General features: G+C 46.9%; 1 protein-coding gene across 1 annotated transcript in view; it reads right to left on the reverse strand.

Moving 5' to 3' along the window:
* LOC135212065 (death-inducer obliterator 1-like) overlaps positions 1-17,810 on the reverse strand; it is a 177,205-nt gene that overhangs the window by 153,649 nt on the left and 5,746 nt on the right. Inside the window, 1 exon segment of the mRNA XM_064245409.1 lies at positions 14,911-16,616. Within this exon segment, the coding sequence (XP_064101479.1) occupies positions 14,911-16,616 (1,706 nt within the window).

Consider the following 17,810-nt stretch of genomic DNA (forward strand, 5'->3'; position numbering starts at 1 on the left):
CATCTATTGTATTGTTTAGTCCCCTCTCCTGTACTTTGTATTTTTTGTTCAGTTCCTCCCTTGTTTTCTTGCTTCTTAGCCTTTTTTCTACCATCTCTCTTTCAGTTTACTCAAGTCAGACCTCATCACCATGACTTGCATTTCCAGGCGCCTTTTCCAAGGCGGTTGCTATTTTGGTTTCTGTTGGGTTGGATGTGCTGGTGGTGTTGGTGTTCGTATCTCCATCAGTTCTGCTACTAATCTTGCTCCTGCATTCTCTCTGTATCTGGCTCCATCCATTGTCTGATCTTTTCTAATCATTCTGTCCTCTCTGTTACTTTGTCGGTGTTTCTTCGTGTCGTTGTTTAATACCTCATCATCCCTGTTGTCTTCTGTGGCATTGTCTCTGAGTTCGTCTTCTTGTAATTCGTTGCTGTGTATCATTTCTCTTTCCAGTTCTTCTCTTTCTGTTGGGGAGAGCCAGTTCTTTTTCTTTATGTTCCTTTTTGGTCTGCCAGCCTCTGCTCTGTTTGGGGGGTGTTATTCCTCTCATTCCAGATGTTGACCAATCTTCTTCTATATCCTCTCTCCGTCGGGTTGCTTCTGATGTAGCATCTCCATATTTCCTTATTTTCTTCTCTTGTCCATTTCCTCCTCTGGTTTGCTTTTGTAGCTCCAGTCTCTGGTTGTTGGTTACTGTCGTTGTGGTGGTCAGTTACTGGACGATGACCTCCAAGTACCTGACCGTCTTCCCCTTCAATTGGACTGAATACCTTGCTGCCGGACGAAAGCTCCTCTGTTCCCAGAGGTTCCATTTACGTTGTTGTCGTTCAATCTTTCATTTCTTTCCATCATTGCTGAGTTTTCCTATTTATCCCATAGCTGGACCCTACCCCATCAGGAATAGGTACTCATTTACAGCCGAGTAGACTGAGGAAATTATGGTAAAGATCCTTTCCCAAGGAATCAACACCGAGGAGAGGGGTCACCCATCCAACGACTGACCAGCCCTAATGTTGCTTAACCAGTCCATTGACGACCTGACCCACTCTGCCACGGCGCCACTTATTATTATTATTATCATTATTATTATTATTATTATTATTATTATCATTAACAACTGAAAATACCAATAAACATATTACATACTTGTACCATAAAAGTTCTAAGTTCTTTCATCTGAGAGAGAGAGAGAGAGAGAGAGAGAGAGAGAGAGAGAGAGAGAGAGAGAGAGAGAGAGAGAGAGAGTGTATATCTCCCTCTTCTCTCAGAAAATACTTCTAACACTTCAGCGAAACAGAGGGAGAGAGTTATCACTATGACATACATATCTTGTGTGGCAAGAGAGAGAGAGAGAGAGAGAGAGAGAGAGAGAGAGAGAGAGAGAGAGAGAGAGAGAGAATTATCCTTATTTAAAAGTGAAATGGATAGATTATAGGATTTCTTTAGAATATTATCACATAATATGAATTTTGTAATTACAGTTACATTATTATTATCATCATCATTATATTTAAAAGTATTATAAAAATTCTCATGTCTCAATACAATAGAGAGAGAGAAAGAGACAGATAAAATGAACACTTTGTGGCAACAACACAACAGCTTCTCCCCCTTCGGTCACATTACTTGATATATTTGACAGCTTTAGTACCTGGAGTTAGAGAGAGAAGACTGGGATTTCCTTCATTCTTACATAACTTTAAAAATGTATTAACTGAAATCTTACTAATTGACTATATTACTTTCTTTAATGAGTTGATATTACTGCTGCTTACATTAATAATTGAAAATAGTAAATTGTTTCTCTATCATACAGAAAAGCATACATCTGTGAGAGAGAGAGAGAGGAGAGAGAGAGAGAGAGAGAGAGAGAGAGAGGAGGAGAGAGAGAGAGAGAGAGAGAGAGAGAGAGAGAGAGAGAGAGAGAGAGAGAGAGAGAGAGAGTTATTAGTCATTATGTGATATCCGTTTAATCTTATTAAACTTACTAATACAGTATTAGTATTGATCAATATTAATATTTGAAAAGTAATAAATAATTTTTGTAGCATAAAAATTTATTTAAGTCATGAAAATAACATCAAAATACACTAATTAGTGATTATTTATGTCGGGAAACCACGCGAATAGGAGAATTTCCCACAAATAATGGATAGATATGGTCCAGAGAGAAATCTGCGAATCAGTGAGTCCGCGAATCTGGAGAGCATGAATACGGGGGGGGGGGGGGGGGGGGGGGGGGGGGGGGGGGGGGGGGGGGGGTGGGGGGGGGGGGGGGGGGGGGGGGGGGGGGGGGGGGGGGGGGAAGGAGAGAGAGAGAGAGAGAGAGAGAGAGAATATATATATATATATGATATTTTTATTTTAAGATAAATTTTTAAATATACTTACCTGGCGGTTATATACATAGCTATATTCTCTGACGTCATGACAGACTTTTCAAAACTCGCGGCAATCGCCGACCGTCGGTCAGGTGCAATCGTTACCGTACGCCCTCTAGATAGTTACTGGAAACCTCAGATTATCTCGCCCTCTAGTCTCCTGAGGGGAGGTGGGTGGGTTTCTAATTGTATATAACTGCCAGGTAAGTATATTTAAAAATTTATCTTAAAATACAAGAGATTGAAATAACACACATATACACTAAACTGCTGAAGGTTTCCCCAAACCTTCAACAGACAACCATAAAAACTTCAAGGGCCTAACATGTAGGATTAGAGGTATCAACTCCTTCCCCCAACACCGAGCCAGTGGCTATGAACGGTCCAAGGGTTATGCAGTCTTCATAGACCGTTTCTATCTGTCTAAGATAGAAAAAAAAAAAACCGAGCTGCTCCTCCAGTACGTTGCGTCTAAAATAGCTTTTAGGGACTGATTCTTTCTAAATGCCATTGATGTCGAAACTGCTCGAACTTCATGGGCTTTTACCTTTAGAGCCTTGTATAAAGTTTCATTGCACTCAATGTGTGCTTCTTGAATCACACTTCTAATAAAGAAGGCCAAAGCGTTCTTTGACATAGGCCTCTTGTCAAAAGTCCCCCTAATGTCCTTGCATCTCTGCAGGTAAACTTGTAATGCTCTTACTGGACAAAGAGTCATTTTACGTTCCTGACCTGCAAAGTCTCCAAGGCTGGGAATCGTAAATGATCTAGGCCAAGGATTGGTTGGAGTCTCATTCTTGGCTAAGAACCCTAAAGTGGTCGAACAAACCGCTTTGGATCTGCTAATTCCCACCCTTTTGTCCATAGCTTGAATCTTGCTTACTCTCCTTGCAGTAACGAGAGCGACCAGAAAAAGTGTCTTCCTGGTTAAGTCCCTGAAAGAGCTTTCCTGTATTGGTTCGAACTTGCCAGACATTAAAAACCTTAATACTACGTCCAGATTCCATCCTGGTAGCGCTTCACTCTTTTGTTTCGTAGTATCAAAAGATCTAATTAGGTCGTGAAGATCTTGATTTCTAGACAAGTCCAGTCCTCTATGTCTAAATACTGACGCCAGCATGCTCCTGTATCCCTTAATTGTAGTCGTGGCTAGACCTACTTTAAGTTTTAAGTGAAGAAGGAAGTCTGCGATCTGGCTCACAGACGTGTTGGACGAGGACACCTTCTTCTCTTTACACCAGTTTCTAAATACCTCCCACTTTGACTGGTAGACGTTGATGGTCGAAGCCCTCCTTGATCTGGCGATAGCTTTAGCTGCCTCTCGCGAAAAGCCTCTAGCTCTAAGGAGCTTTTCGACAGTCGAAAGGCAGTTAGCTGTAGAGCGTGGGTATTCTTGGGATACCGTTTGAAGTGGGGTTGTCTGAGCAGATTTGGAAGCAACGGAAGGGTTATTGGAACTTCTAGCCACTGCAACATCTCTGCGAACCAATCTGGGTCATTCTGGGTCCTCCGGACTGCGTGAACTTCTTTAATACTTTGTGTAGCACTTTGAAGGGAGGGAAGGCGTATAGATCCAGCCCTTCCCAGTTCATGAGGAATGCGTTTACTGCTACTGCTTGTGGGTCTGGAACCGGGGAGCAGAACGAGGCGCTGCGGGCTTGAAATCTGTTTCAAAAAGCTCTTGAAACAGAAGCATAAAGGTCTTATAGTCGGAAGGAGGAACTTGCTCTTTCGTCTCCTCTTCAGAAACTACTTCCAACATCTCCGAAGGTCTCTCTCTGTCCCGTTCCACATCGGATGAAGTAGTCAAAGCCAAAGCAGGAACGTCATCTGCTTCTCCTCTGGTCTCGATGCGCTCCTTGACACCATGATCCACCGGGGCGTCATGCTTACGAGCGTTGGCGTCACGTACATCTCTCACGCGCGCTGGCGTCACGCTCGGAAGCGTCACGTCCGAATGTATCGGAAGCGTCATGCTTGTCTGAACTCTTCTTGGCGCTGACACTTCGCGAAGTCTTCATAAATCCTGGGGCGTCAAGTTGACGCTTCGGTTCTTGCAACTTTTCCATTAGGGCTGACAGCTGCTGTTGCATGCCTTGCAGCATATCCTTGGTTTCATTGCCCCTCGAGGGCGAAGGTAACTCGTCAGATTCGCCCGCACGAACCACAGCCGGAGGAGCCGATCTATCTAAGGCTTCCTGAGGACACTCGGTAGGAAGCTTCCTTGGTAATTCCTCCCAAGTCGAGGGCGGAAGAGGAGTGTTCATCGAAAGAGCTGTCTTGCTCTGTTTAGCTGGCGAGGCTTCCGATGACGAAAACCTCTCCGGAGAACTCCAGTGACTGCAGCCCGGCAGTTACTCGTCTGACGAGACCTCACTATCACGAGGTAACTTCCTCTTGAGAGGACGAGAAGACGTTGAGTGTCGCCATCCTCGACACGGGGAGACGTCATCGGATGACGAGCCAAAAACACTCAACAAGCCTTTTCTACGGCTGTCTGAAGCAACCTGGGAAGCGTCCACAGGTTTGCTTGAGGGCACGCCCGACCGGATACTAGAGCCTCTCGCCTCCCTTAGACTTTCGACTTAACGTCTCCCATGGGTCCGGGAGCTTGTAAGAGGTCTGGGTCTAGGAGCGCGACAGGACCGATCGGACGCACCCTCCACTACACTAGCACTAACACTTAACTTTTCACTTACACTGACTTTAGTACCTGCACTCAGTGCACTTACAACAGTCCAGGTGCGATTGCCCTGCTCAGTAAGAGAGGCAATCTGTTGTCCCATTTTTTCAAGAACTGCTTGAATACCTGCAAAGGTCGAGTCCTTATCCCCCGACTCGGAGACAGGTTCGGGAGCTGATACCTCTACTAAATGACATTGAGAAGGAGCAGGGGAAGGAACTATGGGGTTATCTACCACTTCCTGACACGTAGATGAACGGGAAAGGGAACTCTTAGTTCTTCTAATCCTATCTCTCTCAAGCTTACGGACATACCTGTCCAACTCCTTCCACTCCTTATCATCCAAAATCAAGCACTCATCCCATCTATCCTCATAAGTGCAAATTCTACCCCTACAATTCACACAAAGTGTGTGAGGATCAAGAGAAGCTTTGGGAATTCTAACCCTACACCCCCCTTTATTGCAGACTCGATAAACAATTCCCGAGTCCGACATTGTTAATAAAGAAATCCAAAAACAAATCCAAAATCAAACTAAGTCAACAACAGCGAAAGCCAACAAAATACTTCACCAAACGATGAAATACTCTAGCGAGTACAAAAAACCTATCGAGGAACCAACAACAACAGTTTTGTCGGCTCGGGCGACAGAGAAAATCTGAGGTTTCCAGGTAACTATCTAGAGGGCATACGGGTAACGATCACCTGACCGACGGTCGGCGATTGCCGCGAGTTTTGAAAAGTCTGTCGTGACGTCATGACGTCAGAGAATATAGCTATGTATATAACTGCCAGGTCAGTTACATATTTAAAAAATAATATATTCTATATATATATATATATATATTATATATATATATCTAATATATAATTTAAAATATATATAGATATAATTTTAATATATATATATATATACGTATATATGATTTGGACTCACAATGGTCTACAAATAGTACTGCATGATCTAACAATGAAATGAATTAGGCCTATACAGTTATTCATATTCTGGTTCAAGCGGCTGAGATCTTTCCCAAGCGATCACCTGTCAGTCAGTCAGTCGAAAGAACTTTAGGCAATTTCATCTGTTCATCAGTTCTGGTGAGTGGACTGACTCCGCCCACAAGCTGTTGTCCACATGTACATTTTAACTTCAGTTTTGATGAGCTGACAGGGAGACTGACAGGTAAACCTGTGCATGAATACCCAGCCTTAGAAGGAGCAGGGCACTTTCTAGGGGCCATTTTCAGCATGATGCACACAGATATTTACTGATACGCGACACTGCTTTTCGTTTATGTTCGCATACGCCAGTAACTTTCTATGCAATGAAGCTGATGCGTGATGTACCCACAATTCCATCACGGCATCATTAGAGTTGTTTACCTGCAGAAAGTTGGCTTGGGTGAAGCATCTTTTAAGAAAACCCAATTTTAATTTTTTTATTGAAATTTTGCTGTGTTTACATTAAAGTATTACAGAACTATTATTTGAAAATTAATAAATCAGGGAAAAGATGGATGAAAAATCACAAATTTAAGTAATTTGTATTTTTCCTAGCTATACTTACCCAAACTACTTATAGGAGAATCCTGGATGTCAATCCAGTACCAACCCGAAAAACTGGTTATTCCCTCCTGACCCCCAGCCAGGTATGTCCCAGGTTCAAAGCTCACGACCTCAGATACGCGGGGACGGATGGGAGGGCATAAAAATTTCGTAGTTCGGGGTACGTATAGCTAGGAAAAATACAAATTACCTAAAATTTGTGATGTTCTAATGCCGTATACTTACCCCGAACTACTTATAGGAGACTTAATCCTTAGGAGGCGGGAGTATCTAGGGAAGGAAGAGTCCTTACCAGGAGGAGGTCAACCCCCTTCAGGCCGCTCTGCCGAATTAGGGTGGAGGTAGGGGTCCCCTTGCCGTCCGGATGCAATCGCGACTGGTGAGCAACGGAGGAAATATCTCATGAGTGTAAAACAAAGGTATGTAAGTCGAATATTCCTCCCATAGACTTACATACCTTTGGGTATGTAAGATTTGGGGAATTCTGCCGATTACATCTAAGGCCCAGTGTGGAAGGAGGGAGGGAGGGGGGGGGGGAGGGGGGGGGGGAGTAGTAGGGTAGGTTATAGAGGATGGGAATACCACATATACACGCACACATACAACAACGTACACCCCCCAAGGCCAGGCTAGACCCTTTGTTGGCCCGTCGTATCTCAAATGTGTCAAGGGACCTCCTCGTACAATCTTTGAGGTAATGGGCTGTAGAGGTGGACTGACGCTTCCACACCCCCGCCCTCAGGATCTGGGCGACGGCCATGTTGTTGTGGGGCTTCGTGCCTTGTGGGGGGGGACCAGCCCCGCTCCCTCGTAGGCCCTCCTGATTCTCTCTCTTAACCAGAAGGAGATGGTGCTCTTCGCCACCGCCCTCCTCTGCCGCCCATTCGAGACGAAAAGATTTTGAATACCGGGGCGGAGCCCTTCCACCGGGCAGAGGAGCAGGTCCCTGGGATCTTCGGACTTAGGAAGGGCTGAAATGGAGAACTCCACAAACCGCTCGTCTATTACCGACGGGTTCTGGGTTTTGGCTACGAAGGACGGCACGAAGTTGAAGGTTACTTCACTCCAAGCACCCCCTTGAATGGGATACCTGGTAGGAGAGCCCATGAAGCTCCCCCACCCTCTTGGCGGATGCTAAAGCCAAGAGGAAGACCGTCTTTAGTGTGAGCTCTTGGTCCATAATATCCTTGAGCAGCTTGAAGGGGGGCTTTTTCAGAGAGTCCAGGACTCTGGCCACGTCCCCGAGGGACCGCTAGGGACCTGGAGGGGCATGCCTGTTCGAATCCCCTAATGAGTAGGGAGATGTCCTTCGAACTCCCAAGGTCTACCCTTCTCTAATAGAAGACCTGGCTTAAGGCTGCCCTTACTCCTTTGATCGCTGCATTGGAGAGCCCCTTTTCATTCCTCAGATGGACAAGAAACTCAGCGACGTGGGGGATCTTGGCCCGTAAGGAGTCCAGGTTCTGCCCCTTGCACCGAAGAGCTTCCACTTCGCTTGGTAAACGCTGCGGATGACTTCCTAAGGCATCCCGACATTCGGGAGGCCACTTTATGAGAAAACCCCCTCTTCTTCAGGAGGAGCTCGATAGCCTCCACCCGTGAAGGCAGAGGGCGTCCAGGCCCTCGTGGAATCTCTCGAAGTGGGGCTGTCTTAGAAGGTCCATGCTCCGGGGGAGTTCCCAGGGGTCTTGAATAGACATCTCCAGGAGGTCCGGGAACCAGTCCCTGTCGGGCCACCTGGGGGCAACGAGGGTCATGACTTTTGCTTTGGAGGTTCGGAGGTGATTGAGGACCTGCCTGAGGACCCCGAAAGAGAAAAGGCATAGAGGTCTAATCCGTCCCAGGGGTGTTGAAACGTGTCTTCCCACAACACTGTCGGGTCCAGGACCGGGGAGCAGAACACTGGGAGCTTGAGGTCCAAGTTCGTTGCGAACAAATCCTTGGAGGGGGAGCCCCACCTCCCAATCAGCTCGCCCGCTACTGTCGGGTGTAGGGACCATTCCGCCCCTAAGACCTGCCCGCGCCTGCTAAGTCCATCGGTGATAACATTCCTTTTCCCTGGGATGAACCTCGCCGACAGGGAGATCCCGGCGTTCTCCACCCACTCCAGAACGGTCTCCGCAGATCACACAGGGGTCGCGATCCCAAACCCCCTGCTTTTTGACGTAGGCAACAACGGTGGTGTTATCACACATGTTCCTCAGGCTGTCTTCGAAGGCTTGGAGAGCTTTGAGGATGGCCAGGAGCTCCAGGTTGTTGATATGGAGTCCTCGCTCCCGTTCCGACCACTCCCCCACAACAATCATATCTGTCTGCAGGTGGGCTCCCCAGCCCCGCCTCAATGTGTCTGTGAAAAGGGGCACCTCCGGATGGACATCCACCAACGGGACCCCCTGCCGGAGGTTCGCTTCGTCCAACCACCAGCGAAGGGCTGCCACCATCGACTGAGAGCGTTCTATCAACTCCCATGGGTTCTTTCTGTCCGAGGTCCATCCGTCCTTCAAGTTCCACTGGACGGGCCTCATCATCAGCCTTCCCTGGGGCACTAACTTCTCCAGGGAGACGAGGTGGCCTATCAGCCTCTGCCATACTCACGCTGGCCCTCACTGTATCCAGATCCATCCCCACGTACACCATCCTGTTGGTGGGTTCCAGGTGTGATTTCTTCCAATTTAGGACGATTCCCAGATGAGAGCAGAATGTCAGGAGTTCGTCCCTCTGCTCCCTTAATCAATCCTTTGAGGAAGAAAGGAGTAGCCAATCGTCCAGGTACCGCAGGAGGCGCATGCCCTTCCCGTGGGCCCAGGCGGACACAAGGGAGAATACCCTTGTGAAAACCTGCGGTGCCGTGGCAGGCCGAAACAGAGGGTTGTGAACTGGTACGTGGCTCCCTCCCACTTTACGCGGAGTACTTTCTGCTGAAGGGGTGTACTGGAATCTGGAAGTATGCATCCTTGAGGTCTAGGGACAGCATGTAGTCCCCTTCCCTCAGGGCCACCAGAACAGAGTGAGGGGTCTCCATCTTGAAGTCGGTCTTGAGGACGTACGTATTGAGGGTGGATAGGTCGATTACTGGTCTCCATCCACCCCGACGCCTTCGACACTAGGAATAGGCAGCTGAAGAACCCCGGGGAGTGGATGGTCACTCGTTGGAGGGCTCCCTTCTCCAACAAAGATAGGACTTCAAGCCGAAGAGCCTCCCCATGCCCAGGGATCCGGGGGCTGAATGCCCTGCTGTCCGGTTCCTCCGTCAGGGGAGGCTTCCTGTCCAGGAAGGGGATTCGGTAACCGTCCCTGAGGACCTGGACAGTCCAGGGATCAGCCCTGGGATCCTCCCAGTCCCGCCAATGATTGGAGAGGCACACCCCCAAACCTAGGCGTCAAGTCGGGTAGAAGGCCTCGCCTCCTACTTCCTCCTGGGGAAGCGGCCCCCCTTCCCCCTGCGAGAGGGAGCGGGTCTGGCCCTAAACACGGAGAAGGCGGCTTTAGTGGTCCTGGAGGAGGGCTGAGCCCTTTGATGGCCCCAGCCTCCTGTAGAAAGTTCTGAAATACCAGCGGGGGCTCCACCCCCCACTCTGGGTCCTTGTCTTGCCTTCTGCGTCTCCAAGTTACGCCTCGAAGGTGGTTCCCTGCCCGAGGATGACGCCCTGTAGATGACAATGTCTTGGTTGGCCTTCCTCCAACGTTCAATGGCCTCCTCTACCAGGTGATTGGGAAACAGGGATTCGCCTGACACTGGAGCGTTCCGGAGCGCCCTTGCCTCCCTGTCCAGGAAGCCCCTCGGGAGTCGAGCTTGACAAAACCAACTCCTTGAAGGATGCTGACTCATTCTAGTCCTGCAGATCGTTATCTCTGGCGAAGGAGGTGACCGCCCCCTTCCAGTGGTCCAACCACGATGCAACGTGAATGGAGGTCCACGCCGTGGACTCATCGCCATGGCTTCCTGCTGGGAGAATGTCACAGGGCCCGTCAACAACCTATCCCCCGAACTGCTTGGCTAGAGGGCTGTGTGGGGAGCCTTCCAACCTGTCTTAGGAGCTAGACTCATGCCCTCTGATGTGTATAACTTCCTCTGCCTGGCTTTGGCTGCTGGAAGAAGCTTCAGGGATTCCAGGGCCCTCAGGGAATTCTTGGGTCCTGCCACCACCTCCTCCACTTGTGCAAGTGCCTTGGCTGAGTAGAGGGCCTGGGGAAGGGATAGGGATGGGGGGGAGGCGGTTCCGCCAAACCGTTTTGCGCCCGGATAATCCCGAGGACCCTACGGAATGTCGCTCCCTCGTCCATGGTCCCTTGGATCTCATGGGAATTCTGTAGCCTGTTAAGAACTAGGGCGTCCTCTTCTAGGTCTTCTCTTGCTGCAGCCGGCCCCGCCACTAGATGTGGGGATGGGGGAGGAGTGGGTTGCTGGGTCGAACCGGCACCCTCTACTGGTAACTGAGGCGCCCCCGAGGGCGAAGGGCCCTCCCCCAACCCTGGAGGGCTGTCATGGGCCACCTCCCTGACGAAGGGAGAGCCCCGCCAGGGCGGCGCTGGAGCGGCGTAATCTGTTCCTCCTGTGTGACGGGAGGGAGTGGAGGTGTTGAGCCGGATGGAGCCCAGTCGGCAGGGACCAGTGCCGCAGGGGCCACCGGAACCGACATGGGATCCACCGGAGCTGCAGGGGGACACTCCAGGGAGGGGGGAGGCCCCAACTCGGGGGATCTCGCGGGAGCGGCGTGTTCGGGAACCGATCGAGGGGACTGGGAGGTCCGCGAGCGATGATATCTACGTTGCGAGTTGTCCCGGCGATGGTAGCTCCTACTCTGACCCCTGCGGTCCTGGCTACGATGACGAGATCCTGACCTACGATCCAGGGAGGAGAACAAACGCCCTCGACTCCTCCTGGAACGGTAGCGTCTCCATGAATACCTGTACGCGGAACCGCCCGACGACGATCTCCCTTCCGAAAATCCGCCTCTCCTCCTGTCTCTTCTGCGGCCGACTCCTGTCCCAGGGTGAGCAGGAAGAGCGGGCGGGGTGATCGGAGCGAGAGCAGGAGGGGAGGGACACCCCCTGGGAGCTCTCCCTGCCAGCGAGAGCCTCTGTCCCGGTGGGGGGAAAGGAGGGGCCCCACAACGGGACCAACTCCTCCCCTAGGGGGGGACCCACCCGGCGTACGGGGAGTACTGGATCAGGGGCCGGGGGGGACACCCGAAGAATCCGTCGTCTCCCGACATCTTCCTGGACGATCCTCCCCTTACGGGGAGATGGCTGGGAGCGTGGAGGAGGAGGAGAGTCCCACGGGGATCCCGGAGGGACCGAGCAGCGTACTCCGCAGCTGGCGGCGAGCTCTTGGCGGTGTGTAGCGCCGCAACCAACGCATCCATGGAAGGTGCACCCTGCATGCCACAATGTGCCCAGCACTCCTGTAAAGAAGAAGAACTGTCTGCCTGAACCGCTCTCATAACAGACTCCTCAGGTCCCACCATTTGCGGAGACCCAGCAACGGACTCACCTAGGTCCCCTCGCTGGGAGAGGACGGGAACACTTCCAAAGCCCTTCTGGGGAACCCTGGGAGGGAGCACGTAACGGCGAAGGGCCTCCCGGGCCATGGCTCGTGCTCCTACTCCGAGGATCCTCCGAGGAAACCTTCTTGGTAGGGACATGAGGCTTCTTTTTCATTAGGCAGCGGCCAGATCCCATTGATGATCTGATCACGCGACGCACTCACCACATGTATCTTCTCGCTAACAAGGGCGACCCCGACACTTATTACACAAAGGGTGGGGCTCGATCTTAACAGGCGAAAGGAAAGACCCTCCGGACCTGGACAACGCCGTTGTGATGAAGCTTCCATAAGAAAAAACCACACATGCGGCACACACACTAACACACAAGGAAGACAAAGGAAACGGGCTGGTAAACGGACGAGTTGGAGCGTGTAAATGCTACAGTGACCAGGAAAGGACTGCAGGTCAGAGGTCGTGAGCTTCGATCCTGGGGCATACTTGGCTGGGGGTCAGGAGGGAATAACCAATTTTTTCTGGTCGGTACCGGATTGACATCCAGGATTCTCCTATAAGTAGTTCGGGGTAAGTATGTGGCGTCGGAACAAATATGTATTGCTTGGCCACAGACACAAACACGTACCCGGCAATATTCCCGTTGTCTTCCGTATTTTAAATATGGTCTGCATACTTTCAGTATCATCCTAAAACACTTATGTACATACATATATTTAGAAATCATCTTAAAATACTTGATAAAATGTACAGTCTGCACAATGCTTCCCCAAATGACCCAATAGTACATACATATACCAGTTCAATGGTTACTCTTGTTTGTTTTTTGCCTGTGCAGTATACACTACTGCAGACTAAGAATTATTCTTTAAAATGTCCTCTTCAATGTTCTGCTTCTCTTGAAGCTTCTGGCAAAGAGCCTAAGCATCAGAGGCCCTTACAAATAAGGAGAAAGTAAACACGATAGTCATGTTAAGAGAGGGCAGAAGTCAACAGAAAGTAGCTAGCAGCCCATTACCGCACAACTGAAAGTGCAGTTGCCTGCACTGAGATTGAATATGAGCAGGGTAAAATACATGGGGAGGCCATTCTTGGGCAAGAACCTGCCTCCCTCTTTAGTACTGCTATCCCATCAATGGAACAGGCCTTTGAAAAACTTCATGGTCTATACAATTTGATCAGGGATGTCAGGGAGGTACAGACCACAGTCAAGGCATGGGATAGAAATAAAGAAAGGGCCACAATTTTCATCAATACTATGAATGAAAGATTGAAGCCCTCTTGACTTGTTTGTACAATGTACAATTACCTCAAGATGGTGGTGCCTCCTGAAATCCTGAAGAAAATGACGAAGCAACCTCAGAGGATCTGTAACTCCTCTACCTTAATAGTCATTCATCAGGCTGAACGGCTATATCGTCATCTATAATCAACATTATTCACAATGGGGGGGTGTGGCCATGAATAATTTTAGATATGTTCCACAGAAAAAACATGCAAATGGGTGAGTCCTCCCGTGAATACTTTCTAGATAGGTTCCAAAGAAAAATCTGTGAATGGGTGAATCCGCGAATCCAGAGAATGCGAATACGGTGAGGGCCCCTTGTACATCACTGATATTAACATTTGAAAATTAGTAACTCATTTGATATCATAAAAATGAAATGAAAATACCGTAATCAGTGAATATTGCAGACAATTGAATGTACTTCACAAAAATCTGCAATAAAATGAAATGCGGAAATGTGAAAAGTGTAAAAACGGGTTGAGAGAGAGAGAGAGAGAGAGAGAGAGAGAGAGAGAGAGAGAGACGAGAAAGAGAGAGACAAGGAGAGAGAGAGAGAGAGAGAGAGAGAGAGAGAGAGAGAGAGAGTAGTAGCACTGTAGTATATTCATGGACACAACAGGAAGAATCCTAACAAGTATGCACACATTCTAGCACCACCTGATGGAAACAGGTGGTTGCCAACAGTCCATCTGGGCTGGCTAAGCACTATTTTGTTCACTTTCAATCAGATCACACCAAACAACATGAAGATGTAAGCTTACTGTAACAGTAGGGTTCACCCCAGAAAATTATCATACAGGCAGCCCTCGGTTAACGACTATCCGGTTTTACAGTGCCTGTCTAGCAACAATGTTAACTGGATTTTCTGCAGTGATCTCTAGTTAGCAGCACCAATCTCTAGTTAACAACAACTCCGATCTCTGGTTAATGTGCCAATATTTGGTAAATGGCGCAGTTAAGCAGGTTTTTAGTGCAGTTAACCGGGGGCTGCCTGTATATAAATACTAGTTGACTTGAGAGAGAGAGAGAGAGAGAGAGAAGAGGAGAAGATAGAGAGAGACGAGGAGAGAGAACAGAGAGAGAGAGAGAGGGGGAAAGGGGGGGGGAGGAGAGAGAGAAGGAGAGAGAGAGAGAGAGAGGAGAGAGAGAGAGAGAGAGAGAGAGATTCTAGAATTTTGGATAAGGGATTGTAAACCTGTAACTCAGTAAGCAGCTTCCAAATTGCAAAGTAACATATTTTGATGCTTGACTCATATCTGATGAGTCAAACACACTTGTAGTGGAGACTACCGTGTTTGAGTCTGAGGATCGCATTTGTTACTTTCTACTGAACTAGTCAATTATAGCCATCACTAAGCAAAATACCCCATGAACTGTCCCCATCCAACATACTTCACAAGTAAAGCAAGCACTGTATCATATGAACAAATGGGCATGAGCAGTGATACCTAATCTTGAAATAGAATGTGACTAAACAAATGTATTTTATACTTCTTCCACCTGACTTACCTCTTCTTCACTTTCTGGTTCTTCCTCTGATCCAGATTCCCCCTCACCATCAGGATTTTTTTCTTCCTTAAGGTCAAATGTCAACATTTCATCTCCAAAGGTTTTCTTCTTAATGGCTCTACCACTACGCCGTACTGGTGACTCCTCAACAGGTGCAACAGGTCTTGGATGCTCTTCTACTTTCTTGGTTTTTATAGACATAACGGGTTCTTTTCTAACAGGCTTCTTTGAAGTTGATTCATTTTTTGTTATTGGTATCTTGACCTTATTTTTCTGAGCTATTTCTGAAGGTGGTTTTTTAGGACTGGCCATCTGTCCTTTGACCCTTGAAAGAAATTCAACGGATTCTGCTCTCTGAAGTCCAGGACCTTTGTTGGACTGTACAATAACTTGAACTTCTCTTTTGGCAAGAGACTCCTGATTGCTGCTACTACTTCGTTGAGATTCAGTAACAGAATTCTTTACTGATACTGAGATGGTCTTAACCTTCTGAACTGGCTTTTCTATTTTTTCTTGCTCAGATTGTTCATGATTTTCTTCTCTTTTCATCTGCATAATTTCTCTCATCTGTTGTTCTTTTCTGAGTTTAATAGCCTCTCTCTTTCTCAAGATTTCTTCTCTTTTGCGCTGAATCTCCTCTCGCTTTCTCTGAGCCTCTTTTTTCTTTAACTGTACGCTATCTTCTAATTTCATTTCTAAATCTACAATCTTTGGAGGGGGTTCCTTTTTTAGGAACTCTGTCTTTGATATTTTCTCCATTTTTCCCTTATTCTTTACATTCTTTATTTGCATTCCAGCTATTTCGGAATTACTCTTGAATTCTGTCATCTCTGAACTTGCATTGTCAACATCAGTAGTCTTTTTCTTCTGAAAGTGCAATTTTCTTTTCATGGCAGCTTCCTTTTTAGCATTTGCACATATTTGAGCCACTGTTAGTCTATCTTCTTCTCTTGGTGGGTCAATAGGATCAATAACTTTGACTAATGTTTCTTTTGCAGTGGATTTAGCAGAATTTAATACTACAACCTGACGAATACCAACAGGACTCTTCACCTGAATAAGTCGGGATCTTCCTTCACCAATTTTTTCTGGACTCATTTTATTCTTATCTTCCATTTCCTTTCCTACATCTTTTACTGTATTTGCATTTACATTTTCTTTCTGCACTTTAGTCTTTACTACCATTACTTCAGACTTACTTAAGGGTTTTGCTTCAACATTTCTACTACCACTGACTTGTGTGGATAGAACATCTACTTGCTGATCCATTTTAGGCTCTTTTGGAATAATCTTCTTTTTTAGTAAATTTCTTGGTTCATTCTTAACTTTATAATCATCAAATAAAATAGTTTCACTTGGACTCTCTATCTTTTTAATACTGGCTATTGTATTGGGTGTGGATGACACAGGTGGATGAAAATCTGATATAAACTTTGGAGTTGCAGATAAGGCTTTTTTACCCTTAATGTCCACTTCCAAATCAGGTAACTCTGAGTCACCAAATATTTCAGCACTAAGATCTGCTATTGACTTAGAACAAGCAACTGATTTTTGGCCCTCAGGATTTTTATTTTCACCTAAGTTGCCCCTAGGTTTAACTGCACTCGGCTTCACACTTAGGTCTAATTCACCAAACATCTCCTTTGCCAAAGCAGCTTCAATATTAAACTTGTCTATGGGTAACCCGAACGATTTAACCTGTGTACCTGCAAAATAGAGATATTATCATTAAAATGCTCTGAAACTATATTTTCCAAACAAATTTTGTTTCAAGTGTAAAAAAAAGTTATTCTAATAGATAAAACTTTCTTTAAAAATAAAAATGACATTTTTATAAAATACATACTTACCAGGTAATACCTAGTTATAGTTTGTAACTCGTATAGCAGCTAAATTCTGAAATTCACGGTAGTGATTCTTTTGTTTTGGTACAGGTAAATTGCCCTGGACACTTTTGGGAATGAGAGGAACAACTAGGCAAAGCCTTTCAATTTGTTTATGCCCTATGTCCATGCTAGGGGAGGCAGGTGGGCTCCCATTGTGTAATTAATTGGGAAGTACATATAAAACCTCATTTTATTATAAAAATTTCATTTTTATAAACGTAACATACCAAGTAATGACACAGCAGATTCTCACATTGATAGGAGGTGGGATGTATGGACATATTCTACCCCAAAACATTAGCAAATGCAATTACTTTGAGAATAAAAATTTGCAAGGATCGCAACAATGCTTGTTGTTTCCTTACTCGGTAAGAGAGCTGCTGCAGAAACATACTGCCTCTGGTTAATGCTCATCTTACTTCATAGAGCTGTGGCGTTGTAGCTGTGGGGCACCTGCTACATAAATGGGGGCTTTAAGCGAAGGACATTTCCGATCGTTAATAAAGCATGAAAATTTGTCCCTGCCCTGGGCACAGTATCATCACGAAAGACATCCAGACATCAAAGAATTTTACCTACACCAAATAAAAAAAAAAACAGACATCCACCCGTTAAAAAATAAACTGTAGGGTATCCAAGTTTAAAGTGCCCTTAGGCTCCCCTTGGACTTGACGACTTATCACAAGGTGAAGAGACAGGATGGAAGGAATACTTCCTACATCGCTTCCCCCCTCCCCACAAATACCATGCTGGCCACCAACACAGGGCCTAAGGACTACGATTGTTAAAAATGGTTTCCACTTACTTCAAGTAATGGGACACAAAGCCTTATTTGTATTTCCAATAAGTCATTTGAAGAATGGAGGAGAGAGAGATTGTGCTTAAAAGCTAAAGACAAAGCTATAACTCTAATATCATGAGCTCCGACTTTAAAAACTGGAAATAGCTCTTCACCAATCTGAGAATGGCCTTCACAAATACATAATTTGATTTTGATTTGATTTATATAGAATT

This window comes from Macrobrachium nipponense, chromosome 40 (assembly GCF_015104395.2).
Source record: "Macrobrachium nipponense isolate FS-2020 chromosome 40, ASM1510439v2, whole genome shotgun sequence".
NCBI classification, from domain to species: Eukaryota; Metazoa; Arthropoda; class Malacostraca; order Decapoda; family Palaemonidae; genus Macrobrachium; species Macrobrachium nipponense.